Below are 13,632 nucleotides of genomic sequence, written 5' to 3' on the forward strand. Positions count from 1 at the left end.
ATTAACTAGAAGTCCTGTCCAAAACCATTTCAGGTTGTTATGTGGGCACCCCCAACCTTTTTTATTTCCGTGTAACTCCAGCACTTCTTCACCTTTGTCATTGTAGCCGCTATTGTTCAAGTGCCATGCAACATCTTGTTATTAAAGGACCTTTTTAATTGGAAATAACAGCATGTGCACAGGGTGGAAAGCGCGTGATCTGCCAGGAAACACTAAAGCGGCCCCGAGAAGGGATCTTTATTAAGGATGCCAGCCATCTTGGGCCTCTCCACTTGGCAACGACGACAAAGCGTGTGCGGTCCCTATGGTTAGGCCCCAGCTGTGGAAGCCATCCTCGGACACGACCATGACCTTCGACATCTGATGTTTTTATTTAAAAACACAGGGACCAAAGTCGTGCTGTATGCAGTGCAATCGCCATGTGGTTCCATAATCATCCATTTAGCCCGGCTCTTTGGACGGATTCAGGAAACGACTGAAAAGAACAAAAGTAACGAGCAAACAAAGGTGCGCTGCATAAAAGTTAGAACGTAAAGAGACGAAGGCACGCTGCGCTAATGCTGTAGCGAGGTCTAACATGTAAAATTTCGCGGCTGGCGTCGATTTCTACAAAGCGCGAGTAGTGCCCACGGAAATAAACAAAGGCGCACTGGAGATGGGTAAGTCTGTATACAAGCACGAGTTTTTGTCTCTACCAGCGATTTACTAGCTCACACCGCGCGATTTTGATGTCTGGCGTCGATTTCGACAGAGAGGGAATACGGGCACGAAACGGGACGCTCGCGATCTGCCAGGAAACAATGAGGTGGCCCTAAAAAGGGCCGTTTGCAGGAGCACTTCAACCGCGACCTGCAGCGGCGTGGCGGCGCGGTGAGCAGTAGGCCCAGCAGTGGTCCGTCTTGTGCCCTTTGGCTCCGCACCGACGACACCGGTGCACGACGTACACCTCTCCTGGTCTTGCCCTTGAAGCCGACGCTATCCCTGGTCCGTAGATCTTGACGAGGGCCGCGACGATAATCTTTGACATCTGGTCGATGCCCCGGTCTGCGGCAAACAAGGACAGCATCGGCTCGCCAGAAGCATCCAGGAAACGATGCTGCAAAAAAAGTTACGTTACAAGCGCCGCAATTTGGCGAGTTCTGCACGAGAAAACTTGCGAAAACGTTGTTCAACCCTTACCTCGTGATTGAGAACGTGCACGCCCGACAAGCGCTTCATCGTGGCTGTCAGACGGCGGTTCAGATGGCGACGCCGGCGGTCCTCAAACCGCACCTTATGTGGGTCGTCGTAATGGAGTTGCAAAATTTTGAACACCAGCACGACGTGCTCCTGCAGCAGGAAAACGAGGTCCTGGAATGCGCAAGGCATGTAGGTAAGCGGTACAGCACTTCATGAAGCGAAATTTGAGATAAAATGCGTACCTTTATGTCGCTGGCGATTTCTCGCGGGTCAGCGCCTTTTGGGGGTCGTCGCAATGTCGTGGAAGCAAGAACTGTACAGAAATTTCAGCTGGCTGCGCCGACGAGCGCACCACGCAAAAAAAAAAAAGCCATACCTGGACAGCTTCCGAAACGCGCGCGCCGCCGCCTACGCTCACGAAGAGAATGCCCGCAGACCACGCACGCCCGGCGGCCGGCCAGCCGGCCCTAGCGATTCCCTAGGCACTCTAGGGACAGGCCGAGAGAGGCGCGGCGAACCCACGTCCGGTTGAGAACGAGGGAGAAGCAGAAAAACGTCACGGAGAAGCGCATCCCATCGACCAATCAGCGTTTCCAGCCCACCTGCACCGAAACGCTTCTCAGAAAAACGTCACGGAGAAGCGCAACAAGCGTTTCGGTGCAGGTGGGCTGGAAACGCTGATTAGTCAAACAAAATGTGACGTCACGTTTAAAACGTCACGTGACGTCATGGTCACGTGACTTTTAATGACGTCGTGTTCGGTTGGGAAGAGACATATTTTCCCTAGGTTTTTCTCGGAATTCCCCACGTTTTTCACAGCGCGCGCGGGTTCAAAAAGCGCACCTGATGCGCCGCGCTTTCACACACTGCATGCGCGTTTCTATATTTTTATTATATATGATATCCTTGAACTGCTGGTGTATTATTTTAGTGCGCTCGAACGGCGCGCTTCGTTGTGCATTTATTATAATCGCCACTGCCTGGCGGACCCGATACAGCTTTTGCAGACCTGAGAGGTTAAACACGTACTATCCATGCAGAGCCACGCAAATGCGCCTACAGGTGACCACGCCCGTCTATCAGCGCTCCGTCGAGTGCCTGCATTTACAATCGAGTGCTGTAGGACTATGAACCTGACCTAGAGCATACATATTATAATTTTTCCTTGTATTCTACATTCTCTACATGCAGGAGACTACACTCATAGCTTTCGTTAGTGCAGAAATTTCGTACAACCGTGTCAAAATTTGGCGGTCCGGTTTTTTTCTGCACGACGTTTTGGAGGAGAAAAGCATTGGGTCTTTGAAGGACGACAGTCTATATAAACTCTTATTCACTGTGTCGTCGTACCTATCGTAATTAATGACGACATATAAAGGCTTTTGATACAACTCTCGTGATTTAAAACAAAACTGTTCGTTAGCACTAACCCGCGAAAAAATATTGCGCGCAATCATTCGCCACAGCCCGTTGCTGCGTAATTTTTGTTTTGTGCGGATTTTCTTTTATAATATGACAGCTGCACGCGATAGCTTATATATATAGTTGCGCAGCCGACCACTGCAGGTACCAGTAAACACGTACCCCGTTTAGAATGAATTTAAAAACGCGGTCGGGAGTTGGAATTATTTGTCCGGGACGCTGCGGTCAAAGTTCGCAGTTTTGAAAATTGAAACACGGAAATTTTTGCTCATAGCTAGTCACTCTTGCATAAGTAAATATCTTATTCCTACCCATCATCCCCTTGTCAAAACACATATATTAATGAGAAAAACGACCCATTTGATGCAATTAAGTTCACAGTCCTACAGGGTGGGTTCCACAACAAAGAGAGCAACGGGAGTCGTACTTTATTTACAAATTTGTAACAATTCCTCACGGCATTAATGAAAGTCCGGGTTTATTGACCTCCATCGCCCCTTTCAGAGCCAGTGCTGACCTTAGGAGTGCCGGCGCGTCAAACCTCGGTCGTTTGCCGCCAGCGGCATCTTTTTCAAGCTTCGCTGCCCGTCCGCTTACACAAAGCTCATAATTCATCCCCACCCCTGTCTTCCCAGTTCGACGTACCACCTTGTCGAGCGGGGTGCAATTGAAGAACAAAGAACCCTTGATTAAATGCTCCTGCCATTCACCTTTACCCCCCCACAGGACACTTTCGCGAACTCGTATGTTTTGCCGCCTTTTTTCTTTTTCCTTTGTGTGTGTGTTTCATGCACAGTGCACGTGTGTGTAGTTAAGCTAACTGCGCCGCTGATTCCGCCTTCACTATTCGTACCGAAGACGCTCCTGGAACGTCTCCTGCCCTGTCTGAATTTATTGTTTATTTGTTTGCTCGTTTTGGCCGGCGGCACGGGCAGTACATGCATCTATGATTCTTATCTGCTCCGGGACTCCGCCAAAGTCTGTTATTGTTGCTTTGAGGGCCCGGATGCCCTCCCTCCCCTCGTTATTCCTTTTTTCCCCCGGGCTGGCCTCCCGCGCAAGCTCGCTGGGCGGCAGGGGACAAAGCGTTTTTCTTTTTCTCTTTATTTCTTTCTCCTTTTTCTAGTATTTTTCTTTTGTGCCCATCAAGGGTTCTTGGTTCTTCAATTGCACCCCGCTCGGCAAGGTGGTGCGTCGAACTGGCAAGACAGGGGTGGGGGATGAATTCAGAGCTTTGTGTAAGCGGGCAGCGAAGCTTGAAAAAGATGCCGCTGGCGACAAACGACCGAGGTTTGTCGCGCCGGAATTCCTAAGGTCAGCATTGGCTCTGCAAGGGGCGATGGAGGTCAATACACCCGGACTTTCATTAATGCCGTGAGGAATTGTTATTAAATTTGTAAATAAAGTACGACTCGCGTTGCTCGAGATCTCTTTGTTGTGGAACCCACCCTGTAGGACTGTTAACTTAATTGCATCAAATGGGTCGTTTTTCTCATTATTATATGTGTTTTAACAAGGGGAGGTAGGGATAAAATGTGCGCGCGGTGGTTATTAAAGCGAATTCGTATAAAGTTAACGGTCTGCCCAATGTACTGCGTACTGCACACACTGCATCCTAGGAGGTATATTACGTTGCAGAAATCCCAATCAGAGTTGTCATTAATTTTCCATTTGAATCCTGAAGCTGTGCTTATTTCACAGCTTGATGTTTGTAATGTGTTTGCAGACCTGGAATCTACTTTTTCCACAAGGTGGACACCCCAAAACCGTCTCTTTATGTGACTGAGTGTATTAGAATGTTTCGAATGTTTTTCGGTCGTCTGTAGACTGCATGAGGGAGAGCAGTGAAAATTTTGGCGAGGCGCTAGCTCGCTTTGTTTGAGAATGTTGAAATGTTTTTTTGAAGATTTTGTTTACGTACGTTAGGCGGCTGGTTACTGGTGAAGGGGAGTAGGAGATTTGCCTGATGGTCTGTTTGCTCGCTGTATCGACGTCACTCCAGTATTTGCTCTCGGTTGGGTTTAGATGTCCTTTGAATGGCATCGTCGGCAATGGCGACGGGTATCGCTGCTTAATGAGGACTTCTTGCATGCGTTTGGAATTTTTTACGAAGTCTTCATCTTGGGAACATATTCCTTTAGATCGATGTGCCTGAGAGTATGGGATGCTTGTTTTAGAGTGACGAGGATGGCAGCTTTGGAAGTGTACGTATTGTTGACGGTCCGTCGGTTTACTGGTGGTGAGTGAGCTTTCGTTTACCAAAATCTCAACATCTAGGAAGTTAATTGTGGTGTGGGCGCACGTGTAAGTGAAAGATATGTTGGGGTGGACGAGGTGTGTCAGTCCAAATTAAAAAGATGTCATCCACGTAGCGTTTGTATAGGGTGGGCTTAATGGGACAATCTTTCAAAAATTTACTTATTACTATGCATGAAGATGTTGACGTAGGTGTGGGCCATCCTTGTACCCATGGCTGTGCCGTTAATTTGTGAATAGTGTTGATTGATGAATTCGAAGTTGTTATATTCGAGTACGATTTTCGACAGTATTTATAAAACACGTGGAGCAGGGGAGCATCAAATCACTGATCGAAGCGTATGAACGAAACAGAAAGGAGGAATCCCCTGCTGCACGTGCATTAGATATGTTGTTCACAGCAACATCTTGCATGAAGCTGCAGGGAAGAGAAAAGTCGATGAGACGTAGCCAGTTGTACTTGAGCCGTCTACATCGAAGGATTCACCACCGATCCTCTCACCAGGTTTCGTGAAGCTTGCGCTTTATCGTGCCGGTTTACCACTGTCCTTCTTGCTAGTGAAGCGATTATTTTTTTAATGTTCTCTTTTTGCCCCATTTGCCATCTGCCATTTTTGATCGTGCCATCTTCTGGGCAAGTACTACGTTTGAGGTTCGAAAAAGATGCATAAGCGATCACGACCTATGCAAACAATAACAAAGACGAAACACGCTACAAGAGCACCACTAGCTGCATATCTGCATATCGCGCGCACACGTGCGACTGATTTTCGCTGACGATCGGCCGCTCCCGCTGTATTCAATTAGCTGTGTCGCCAGATCGTCTGTCGCGAGGCGCTTTCGCTGTGCCCGCATGACCGCTTGTCTTGACCTTCCAGGGGAATTGCGCGTTGCTCGCGCGCGGCTTAGCCCGAAGCCGGTAAACCGGCTGGCCACCGCCACATCTGGACCTGGTTTGACTCAAATTGGTCTCAGCCGCGTCTTGTTCGGTTCGGGCGCGAACAATACGCGAGATTCAAAGCGCTCGGCCGTCTCTGTCTCTATGGGGGGGGGCACTTGACCCCAAGGGCGCTCCTTTTCAACACCACCCCGCCGTCGCCCGCCTCCGATTGAACAGGCGGGGGGTTCAAAGGGGAGCTGCCGCGGAGAAGCCGGGCAGCTCGTCCTAATGACAGCGCAGAACATGCGTCACTGACAGCCCCCTTCCTTTCGCCGTCTTGTCCATCGTGCGTCGCGCCGAGCCCGACAAAGAAAAGGCCGTCACCCCCCCCCCCCCTTCCCCTTCTGAATCGGGGGGCGGGGGGCGGAAATTCCGCAAATAGTTTCCCAGAGGCATCCTTTTTTTTTTTCATGGGGTCAAGAGAAGCAAGCTTACACTGCAAAATTAAACCTTGTCTTTCTCTTCCAAATGCAATTAACTAGGAGTCCTGTCCAACCATTCCAGCTTGTTATGGGGGCACCCCCAACCATTTTTTATTTCCGTGTAACTCGCAGCCCTTCTTCACCTTGGTCATTGTAGCCGCTATTGTTTCTCAAGTACCATGCAACATCTTGTTATTAGCAGTTGCTAATTCAAGCCTTCTGCAGGGTTTGAAGGACCTTTTTAATTGGAAATGAGAACATGTGCACAGGGTGGAAAGCGCGTGATCTGCCAGGAAACACTAAAGCGGCCCCGAGAAGGGATCTTTATTAAGGATGACAGCCATCTTGGGCCTCTCCACTTGGCAACGACGACACAGCGTGTGCGGTCCCTATGGTTAGGCCCCAGCTGTGGAAGCCATCCTCGGACACGACCATAACCTTCGACATCTGATGTTTTTATTTAAAAACACAGGGACCAAAGTCGTGCTGTATGCAGTGCGATCGCCATGTGGTTCCATAATCATCCACCTAGCCCGGCTCTTTGGACGGATTCAGGAAACGACTGAAAAGAACAAAAGTAACGAGCAAACAAAGGTGCGCTGCATAAAAGTTAGAACGCAAAGAAACGAAGGCGCGCTGCGCTGGGATAATGCTGTAGCGAGGTCTAATATGTAAATTTTCATGGCTGGCGTGGATTTCCACAAAGCGCAAGTAGTCGCTACGGAGACAAACAAAGGCGCACTGGAGCTGGGTATGTATCATGTTTAACTGCGCAAAGAAACGAAGACAGAGAACAAGAAGGCACGACACGAGCGCAGACTATCAACAGATTTTTTCTTCAAGGAAAAAAGGCCTATATATGCATCTTCATCCCGCGAAAAACATGCTAAAAACCCGAAAGCGCAAACCCTATCACACACCATCTTGGCACATGTAACGTGATGCCACTGATCACAACCTGAAAGCAATCTCCGCATCGTCAGAGACAAGATACAAAACAAACAAACAGCGAACTCACAGGCACACTCCTGCCAAGCTAGCGCTCCACACCGCCTGCTTGCGCTAAAGAAACTGCGCAAAAAAGGTATCTCCCCATCAATGAGGCCTACAGATGGTGGTGCTACACAGTCATCTGATTCCTTGATCTGGTACGCTTCCACCAACTCCCTGCAAACCTGATCCCTGTGTTTAAACAAGACGCTGGTCTTGTTCAATCGTGGGAAGCAATCTTTGCACTCTTTGCAGTGCAGGGCGAGATTAGAGGAAGGTGCGCTCTTCAACGACCTGCGATGTTCTGCTAACATCTCGTTAATACATCGACCCGTCTGGCCGATGTACTTCTTCCCACACGAGAGGGGGACTTCGTATACGACTCCAGTCTTACACTCTGTGAGCCTGGTTTTCTGTCTGTGCGCTATCGAGCACTCACCTCCAGCACGATTGCTCTCAGGCTCGAGCTTCTTTCGCACAGCACTACAAATCCTTGAAAGCTTATTCTTTGCCATGAAAATCACGTCCGCCCCGTATCTCGCCCCAACTTTTTTGAGCCGGTGTGAAATTACATTCCCTGAACGTTCAGGACAATCATATCCGAGCGCAACACTTGGCAGCATGTTGTGTCGGGATTTCTACAGCGACATTTGAGCTCACTCAAGCTTTCGGATCCTTTCTTGGTGAACAATTCCGCAAGTGTGGTTAAGTACCTGTCTGGGTTGGATAAGAAAAAGTACTCTACCTTCAGCATCGATGTGGAGGACTTATTTTATTCGCTACCCCATGCTCAGCTCATGCAGAGAGTGAAAGACTGCATTGTAAAAGACAATGACGAGTTGGTGTTCGTGGCGGGGTGCGGGGGTTTCCATAGAAAGTTTCCTGGAGCTGCTATCATTTTACCTAGAGTCAACCGTTGTTGGGCGGGGCGAAAAGGTGTACGTCCAAAAATCGGGTGTGTGCATCGGCTCCCGTGTGGCACCCGTTTTGAGCGATATTTACTTGAGCAGGATGGATCAAGAACTGGCACAAAATCTTGCTGACCTCGCGCTAAAAGTGTTCCGTTACGTCGATGATTTTTTAATCATTCTTAAGTCGAACTCTCCCAGGGCAGTTCCGGACGTCCTCAAAATCTTCAAAGATACAGATAGTGGCCTGCGATTCACCTTCGAACTACCCAGCTCAGCTACTCTACAGTTTTTAGACCGACCGCAGCGGTGGCCAAGTGGTTGAGCATCCGCCTCGCATGCGGGAGGTGCGGGGTTCGATCCCCAGTGCCGCCGGGTACCCACCGGGGATACAATGGGTACAAGCTTTTCCCTGGTCTGGTGCTCGGCTTATTTAGGGTGAAATGCTTGGGAAATGAGTCTTTGACCCCACCTTGAGAAAAAGAAAATACCTTGTGTCAAGGCGTATTTGGCCATAGATGCCCTTGCGCCATAAAAAAAGTTTTTATACCTCCGGATCCATTATCTAGAGAGCAGGGTCTGTTGGGAATATCACCATAGGACAAAAAAAAAACCTCTCTTGAACGTCAGTTAGGGGCATTCCACACTCGTCAAGGCGGGTATAGCGACTTCATGCTTAAAAGAGCTCTTGGGAAATCCTGTACACACAGAGCGGAGGCTAGCTTCCTGGGGCAGGTAGAGAGGCTGAAAGAAGCCGGGTATCCTGATCTGAGTTGGCTCAGATCTCCGAAAGGATCCTGTTCAAAGGAGGGAGGCCCATGCTAGTAAAAAAGAGGACGGTGGACGTAGACAAGTGGTGTGGGCATTCCATACATCCATTGAATTTCACACCGGCTCAAAAAAATTGGGGCGAGATACGGGGAGGACGTGATTTTCACGGCAATGAATAAGCTTGCAAGGAATGTTATCGGCGGTCGCACGTGCATGACAATCCTTTCGACATGCGTGACGATGCCCACCGAAGGCATTTCAGGCTGTCGAAGGGACTTGTACGCTGGCTAAGCGAAGAGCGCGGAACATGCGTCACTGACAGCCCCCTTCCTTTCGCCGTCTTGTCCATCGTGCGTCGCGCCGAGCCCGACAAAGAGGAGGCCGTCACCCCCCCCCCACCCACCCTTCCCTCCTGAATGGGGGGGGGGGGGGCGGAGATTCCGCAAATAGTTTCCCAGAGGCATCCTGTTTTTTTTTTTTTCATGGGGTCAAGGAAGGTGGCCCAAGCAGTGTGAGGCAACGTTCTCTGTTCATTCTAGAGAAGCAAGCTTACACTGCAAAATTAAACCTTGTCTTTCTCTTCCAAATGCAATTAACTAGGAGTCCTGTCCAAATCCATTTCAGGTTGTTATGTGGGCACCCCCAACCTTTTTTATTTCCGTGTAACTCCAGCACTTCTTCACCTTTGTCATTGTAGCCGCTATTGTTCAAGTACCATGCAACATCTTGTTATTAAAGGACCTTTTTAATTGGAAATGAGAGCATGTGCACAGGGTGGAAAGCGCGTGATCTGCCAGGAAACACTAAAGCGGCCCCGAGAAGGGATCTTTATTAAGGATGCCAGCCATCTTGGGCCTCTCCACTTGGCAACGACGACAAAGCGTGTGCGGTCCCTATGGTTAGGCCCCAGCTGTGGAAGCCATCCTCGGACACGACCATGACCTTCGACATCTGATGTTTTTATTTAAAAACACAGGGACCAAAGTCGTGCTGTATGCAGTGCAATCGCCATGTGGTTCCATAATCATCCATTTAGCCCGGCTCTTTGGACGGATTCAGGAAACGACTGAAAAGAACAAAAGTAACGAGCAAACAAAGGCGCGCTGCATAAAAGTTAGAACGTAAAGAGACGAAGGCACGCTGCGCTAATGCTGTAGCGAGGTCTAACATGTAAAATTTCGCGGCTGGCGTCGATTTCTACAAAGCGCGAGTAGTGCCCACGGAAATAAACAAAGGCGCACTGGAGATGGGTAAGTCTGTATACAAGCACGAGTTTTTGTCTCTACCAGCGATTTACTAGCTCACACCGCGCGATTTTGATGTCTGGCGTCGATTTCGACAGAGAGGGAATACGGGCACGAAACGGGACGCTCGCGATCTGCCAGGAAACAATGAGGTGGCCCTAAAGAGGGCCGTTTGCAGGAGCACTTCAACCGCGACCTGCAGCGGCGTGGCGGCGCGGTGAGCAGTAGGCCCACAGTGGTCCGTCTTGTGCCCTTTGGCTCCGCACCGACGACACCGGTGCACGACGTACACCTCTCCTGGTCTTGCCCTTGAAGCCGACGCTATCCCTGGTCCGTAGATCTTGACGAGGGCCGCGACGATAATCTTTGACATCTGGTCGATGCCCCGGTCTGCGGCAAACAAGGACAGCATCGGCTCGCCAGAAGCATCCAGGAAACGATGCTGCAAAAAAAGTTACGTTACAAGCGCCGCAATTTGGCGAGTTCTGCACGAGAAAACTTGCGAAAAACGATGCTGCAAAAAAAGTTACGTTACAAGCGCCGCAATTTGGTGAGTTCTGTACGAGAAAACTTGCGAAAACGTTGTTCAACCCTTACCTCGTGATTGAGAACGTGCACGCCAGACAAGCGCTTCATCGTGGCTGTCAGACGGCGGTTCAGATGGCGACGCCGGCGGTCCTCAAACCGCACCTTATGTGGGTCGTCGTAATGGAGTTGCAAAATTTTGAACACCAGCACGACGTGCTCCTGCAGCAGGAAAACGAGGTCCTGGAATGCGCAAGGCATGTAGGTAAGCGGTACAGCACTTCATGAAGCGAAATTTGAGATAAAATGCGTACCTTTATGTCGCTGGCGATTTCTCGCGGGTCAGCGCCTTTTGGGGGTCGTCGCAATGTCGTGGAAGCAAGAACTGTACAGAAATTTCAGCTGGCTGCGCCGACGAGCGCACCACGCAAAAAAAAAAGCCATACCTGGACAGCTTCCGAAACGCGCGCGCCGCCGCCTACGCTCACGAAGGGAATGCCCGCAGACCACGCACGCCCGGCGGCCGGCCAGCCGGCCCTAGCGATTCCCTAGGCACTCTAGGGACAGGCCGAGAGAGGCGCGGCGAACCCACGTCCGGTTGAGAACGAGGGAGAAGCAGAAAAACGTCACGGAGAAGCGCATCCCATCGACCAATCAGCGTTTCCAGCCCACCTGCACCGAAACGCTCTGAAGCGCATCCCATCGACCAATCAGCGTTTCCAGGCTGGAAACGCTGATTGGCACAAAAAAAATGACGTCACGCCTCTAACGTCATGGTCACGTGACTTTTAATGACGTCATGTCCGGTTGGGGACAGACACATTGTACCCTAGAGTTTTCACAGAATTCCCCACGTTTGTGACAGCGTGCGCGGGATAAAGAAGCGCATCTTTACCAGAAGCGTTTCGGTGCAGGTGGGCTGGAAACGTTGATTGGTCGATGGGATGCGCTTCTCCGTGACGTTTTTCTGCTTCTCCCTCGTTCTCAACCGGACGTGGGTTCGCCGCGCCTCTCTCGGCCTGTCCCTAGAGTGCCTAGGGAATCGCTAGGGCCGGCTGGCCGGCCGCCGGGCGTGCGTGGTCTGCGGGCATTCTCTTCGTGAGCGCAGGCGGCGGCGTGCGCGTTTCGGAAGCTGTCCAGGTATGGCTTTTTTTTTTTGCGTGGTGCGCTCGTCGGCGCAGCCAGCTGAAATTTCTGTACAGTTCTTGCTTCCACGACATTGCGATGACCCCCAAAAGGCGCTGACCCGCGAGAAATCGCCAGCGACATAAAGGTACGCATTTTATCTCAAATTTCGCTTCATGAAGTGCTGTACCGCTTACCTACATGCCTTGCGCATTCCAGGACCTCGTTTTCCTGCTGCAGGAGCACGTCGTGCTGGTGTTCAAAATTTTGCAACTCCATTACGACGACCCACATAAGGTGCGGTTTGAGGACCGCCGGCGTCGCCATCTGAACCGCCGTCTGACAGCCACGATGAAGCGCTTGTCTGGCGTGCACGTTCTCAATCACGAGGTAAGGGTTGAACAACGTTTTCGCAAGTTTTCTCGTGCAGAACTCGCCAAATTGCGGCGCTTGTAACGTAACTTTTTGCAGCATCGTTTTTCGCAAGTTTTCTCGTGCAGAACTCGCCAAATTGCGGCGCTTGTAACGTAACTTTTTTTGCAGCATCGTTTCCTGGATGCTTCTGGCGAGCCGATGCTGTCCTTGTTTGCCGCAGACCGGGGCATCGACCAGATGTCAAAGATTATCGTCGCGGCCCTCGTCAAGATCTACGGACCAGGGATAGCGTCGGCTTCAAGGGCAAGACCAGGAGAGGTGTACGTCGTGCACCGGTGTCGTCGGTGCGGAGCCAAAGGGCACAAGACGGACCACTGCTGGGCCTACTGCTCACCGCGCCGCCACGCCGCTGCAGGTCGCGGTTGAAGTGCTCCTGCAAACGGCCCTTTTTAGGGCCACCTCATTGTTTCCTGGCAGATCGCGAGCGTCCCGTTTCGTGCCCGTATTCCCTCTCTGTCGAAATCGACGCCAGACATCAAAATCGCGCGGTGTGAGCTAGTAAATCGCTGGTAGAGACAAAAACTCGTGCTTGTATACAGACTTACCCATCTCCAGTGCGCCTTTGTTTATTTCCGTAGGCACTACTCGCGCTTTGTAGAAATCGACGCCAGCCGCGAAATTTTACATGTTAGACCTCGCTACAGCATTAGCGCAGCGTGCCTTCGTCTCTTTACGTTCTAACTTTTATGCAGCGCACCTTTGTTTGCTCGTTACTTTTGTTCTTTTCAGTCGTTTCCTGAATCCGTCTAAAGAGCCGGGCTAAATGGATGATTATGGAACCACATGGCGATTGCACTGCATACAGCACGACTTTGGTCCCTGTGTTTTTAAATAAAAACATCAGATGTCGAAGGTCATGGTCGTGTCCGAGGATGGCTTCCACAGCTGGGGCCTAACCATAGGGACCGCACACGCTTTGTCGTCGTTGCCAAGTGGAGAGGCCCAAGATGGCTGGCATCCTTAATAAAGATCCCTTCTCGGGGCCGCTTTAGTGTTTCCTGGCAGATCACGCGCTTTCCACCCTGTGCACATGCTCTCATTTCCAATTAAAAAGGTCCTTTAATAACAAGATGTTGCATGGTACTTGAACAATAGCGGCTACAATGACAAAGGTGAAGAAGTGCTGGAGTTACACGGAAATAAAAAAGGTTGGGGGTGCCCACATAACAACCTGAAATGGATTTGGACAGGACTCCTAGTTAATTGCATTTGGAAGAGAAAGACAAGGTTTAATTTTGCAGTGTAAGCTTGCTTCTCTAGAATGAACAGAGAACGTTGCCTCACACTGCTTGGGCCACCTTCCTTGACCCCATGAAAAAAAAAAAAACAGGATGCCTCTGGGAAACTATTTGCGGAATCTCCGCCCCCCCCCCCCCCCCATTCAGGAGGGAAGGGTGGGGGGGGTGACGGCCTCC

At 50.5% G+C, this 13,632-nt stretch overlaps 3 protein-coding genes across 7 annotated transcripts; 1 reads left to right on the forward strand and 2 right to left on the reverse strand.

The window, feature by feature from the left end:
* Window positions 1-274: 274 nt before the first annotated feature.
* Window positions 275-1,800, reverse strand: LOC144104173 (uncharacterized). 2 transcript variants are annotated; one of them, XM_077637044.1, is made up of 3 exons: window positions 1,422-1,800; window positions 1,180-1,350; window positions 275-1,096 (listed from the first exon to the last, which is right to left on the reverse strand). In XM_077637044.1, exons 2-3 carry the CDS (start codon window positions 1,216-1,218, stop codon window positions 839-841), a joined length of 297 nt encoding a protein of 98 aa, XP_077493170.1. In that variant the 5' UTR covers window positions 1,219-1,350; window positions 1,422-1,800; the 3' UTR covers window positions 275-838. The 2 variants fall into 2 exon arrangements, with proteins under 2 accessions (XP_077493170.1, XP_077493161.1); XM_077637035.1 differs by having other exon boundaries at window positions 1,180-1,800.
* A 7,548-nt stretch (window positions 1,801-9,348) lies between these two features.
* Window positions 9,349-11,300, reverse strand: LOC144104186 (uncharacterized). 2 transcript variants are annotated; one of them, XR_013308453.1, is made up of 3 exons: window positions 10,972-11,300; window positions 10,730-10,900; window positions 9,349-10,574 (listed from the first exon to the last, which is right to left on the reverse strand). XR_013308453.1 is itself a non-coding variant. In XM_077637056.1 (2 exons), exons 1-2 carry the CDS (start codon window positions 10,916-10,918, stop codon window positions 10,185-10,187), a joined length of 579 nt encoding a protein of 192 aa, XP_077493182.1. In that variant the 5' UTR covers window positions 10,919-11,300; the 3' UTR covers window positions 9,349-10,184. The 2 variants fall into 2 exon arrangements, 1 of the variants encoding a protein (XP_077493182.1); XM_077637056.1 differs by having other exon boundaries at window positions 10,730-11,300.
* A 428-nt stretch (window positions 11,301-11,728) lies between these two features.
* LOC144104194 (uncharacterized) lies at window positions 11,729-13,018 on the forward strand. 3 transcript variants are annotated; one of them, XM_077637082.1, is made up of 3 exons: window positions 11,729-11,930; window positions 12,023-12,172; window positions 12,326-13,018. In XM_077637082.1, the coding sequence occupies exons 2-3, from the start codon at window positions 12,134-12,136 to the stop codon at window positions 12,581-12,583; spliced, it is 297 nt and encodes a 98-aa protein (XP_077493208.1). In that variant the 5' UTR covers window positions 11,729-11,930; window positions 12,023-12,133; the 3' UTR covers window positions 12,584-13,018. The 3 variants fall into 3 exon arrangements, with proteins under 3 accessions (XP_077493208.1, XP_077493203.1, XP_077493195.1); XM_077637077.1 differs by having other exon boundaries at window positions 11,731-11,930; window positions 12,002-12,172; XM_077637069.1 differs by having other exon boundaries at window positions 11,734-12,172.
* Window positions 13,019-13,632: the final 614 nt, after the last annotated feature.

Source organism: Amblyomma americanum, chromosome 1 (genome assembly GCF_052857255.1).
Source record: "Amblyomma americanum isolate KBUSLIRL-KWMA chromosome 1, ASM5285725v1, whole genome shotgun sequence".
NCBI lineage: Eukaryota > Metazoa > Arthropoda > Arachnida > Ixodida > Ixodidae > Amblyomma > Amblyomma americanum.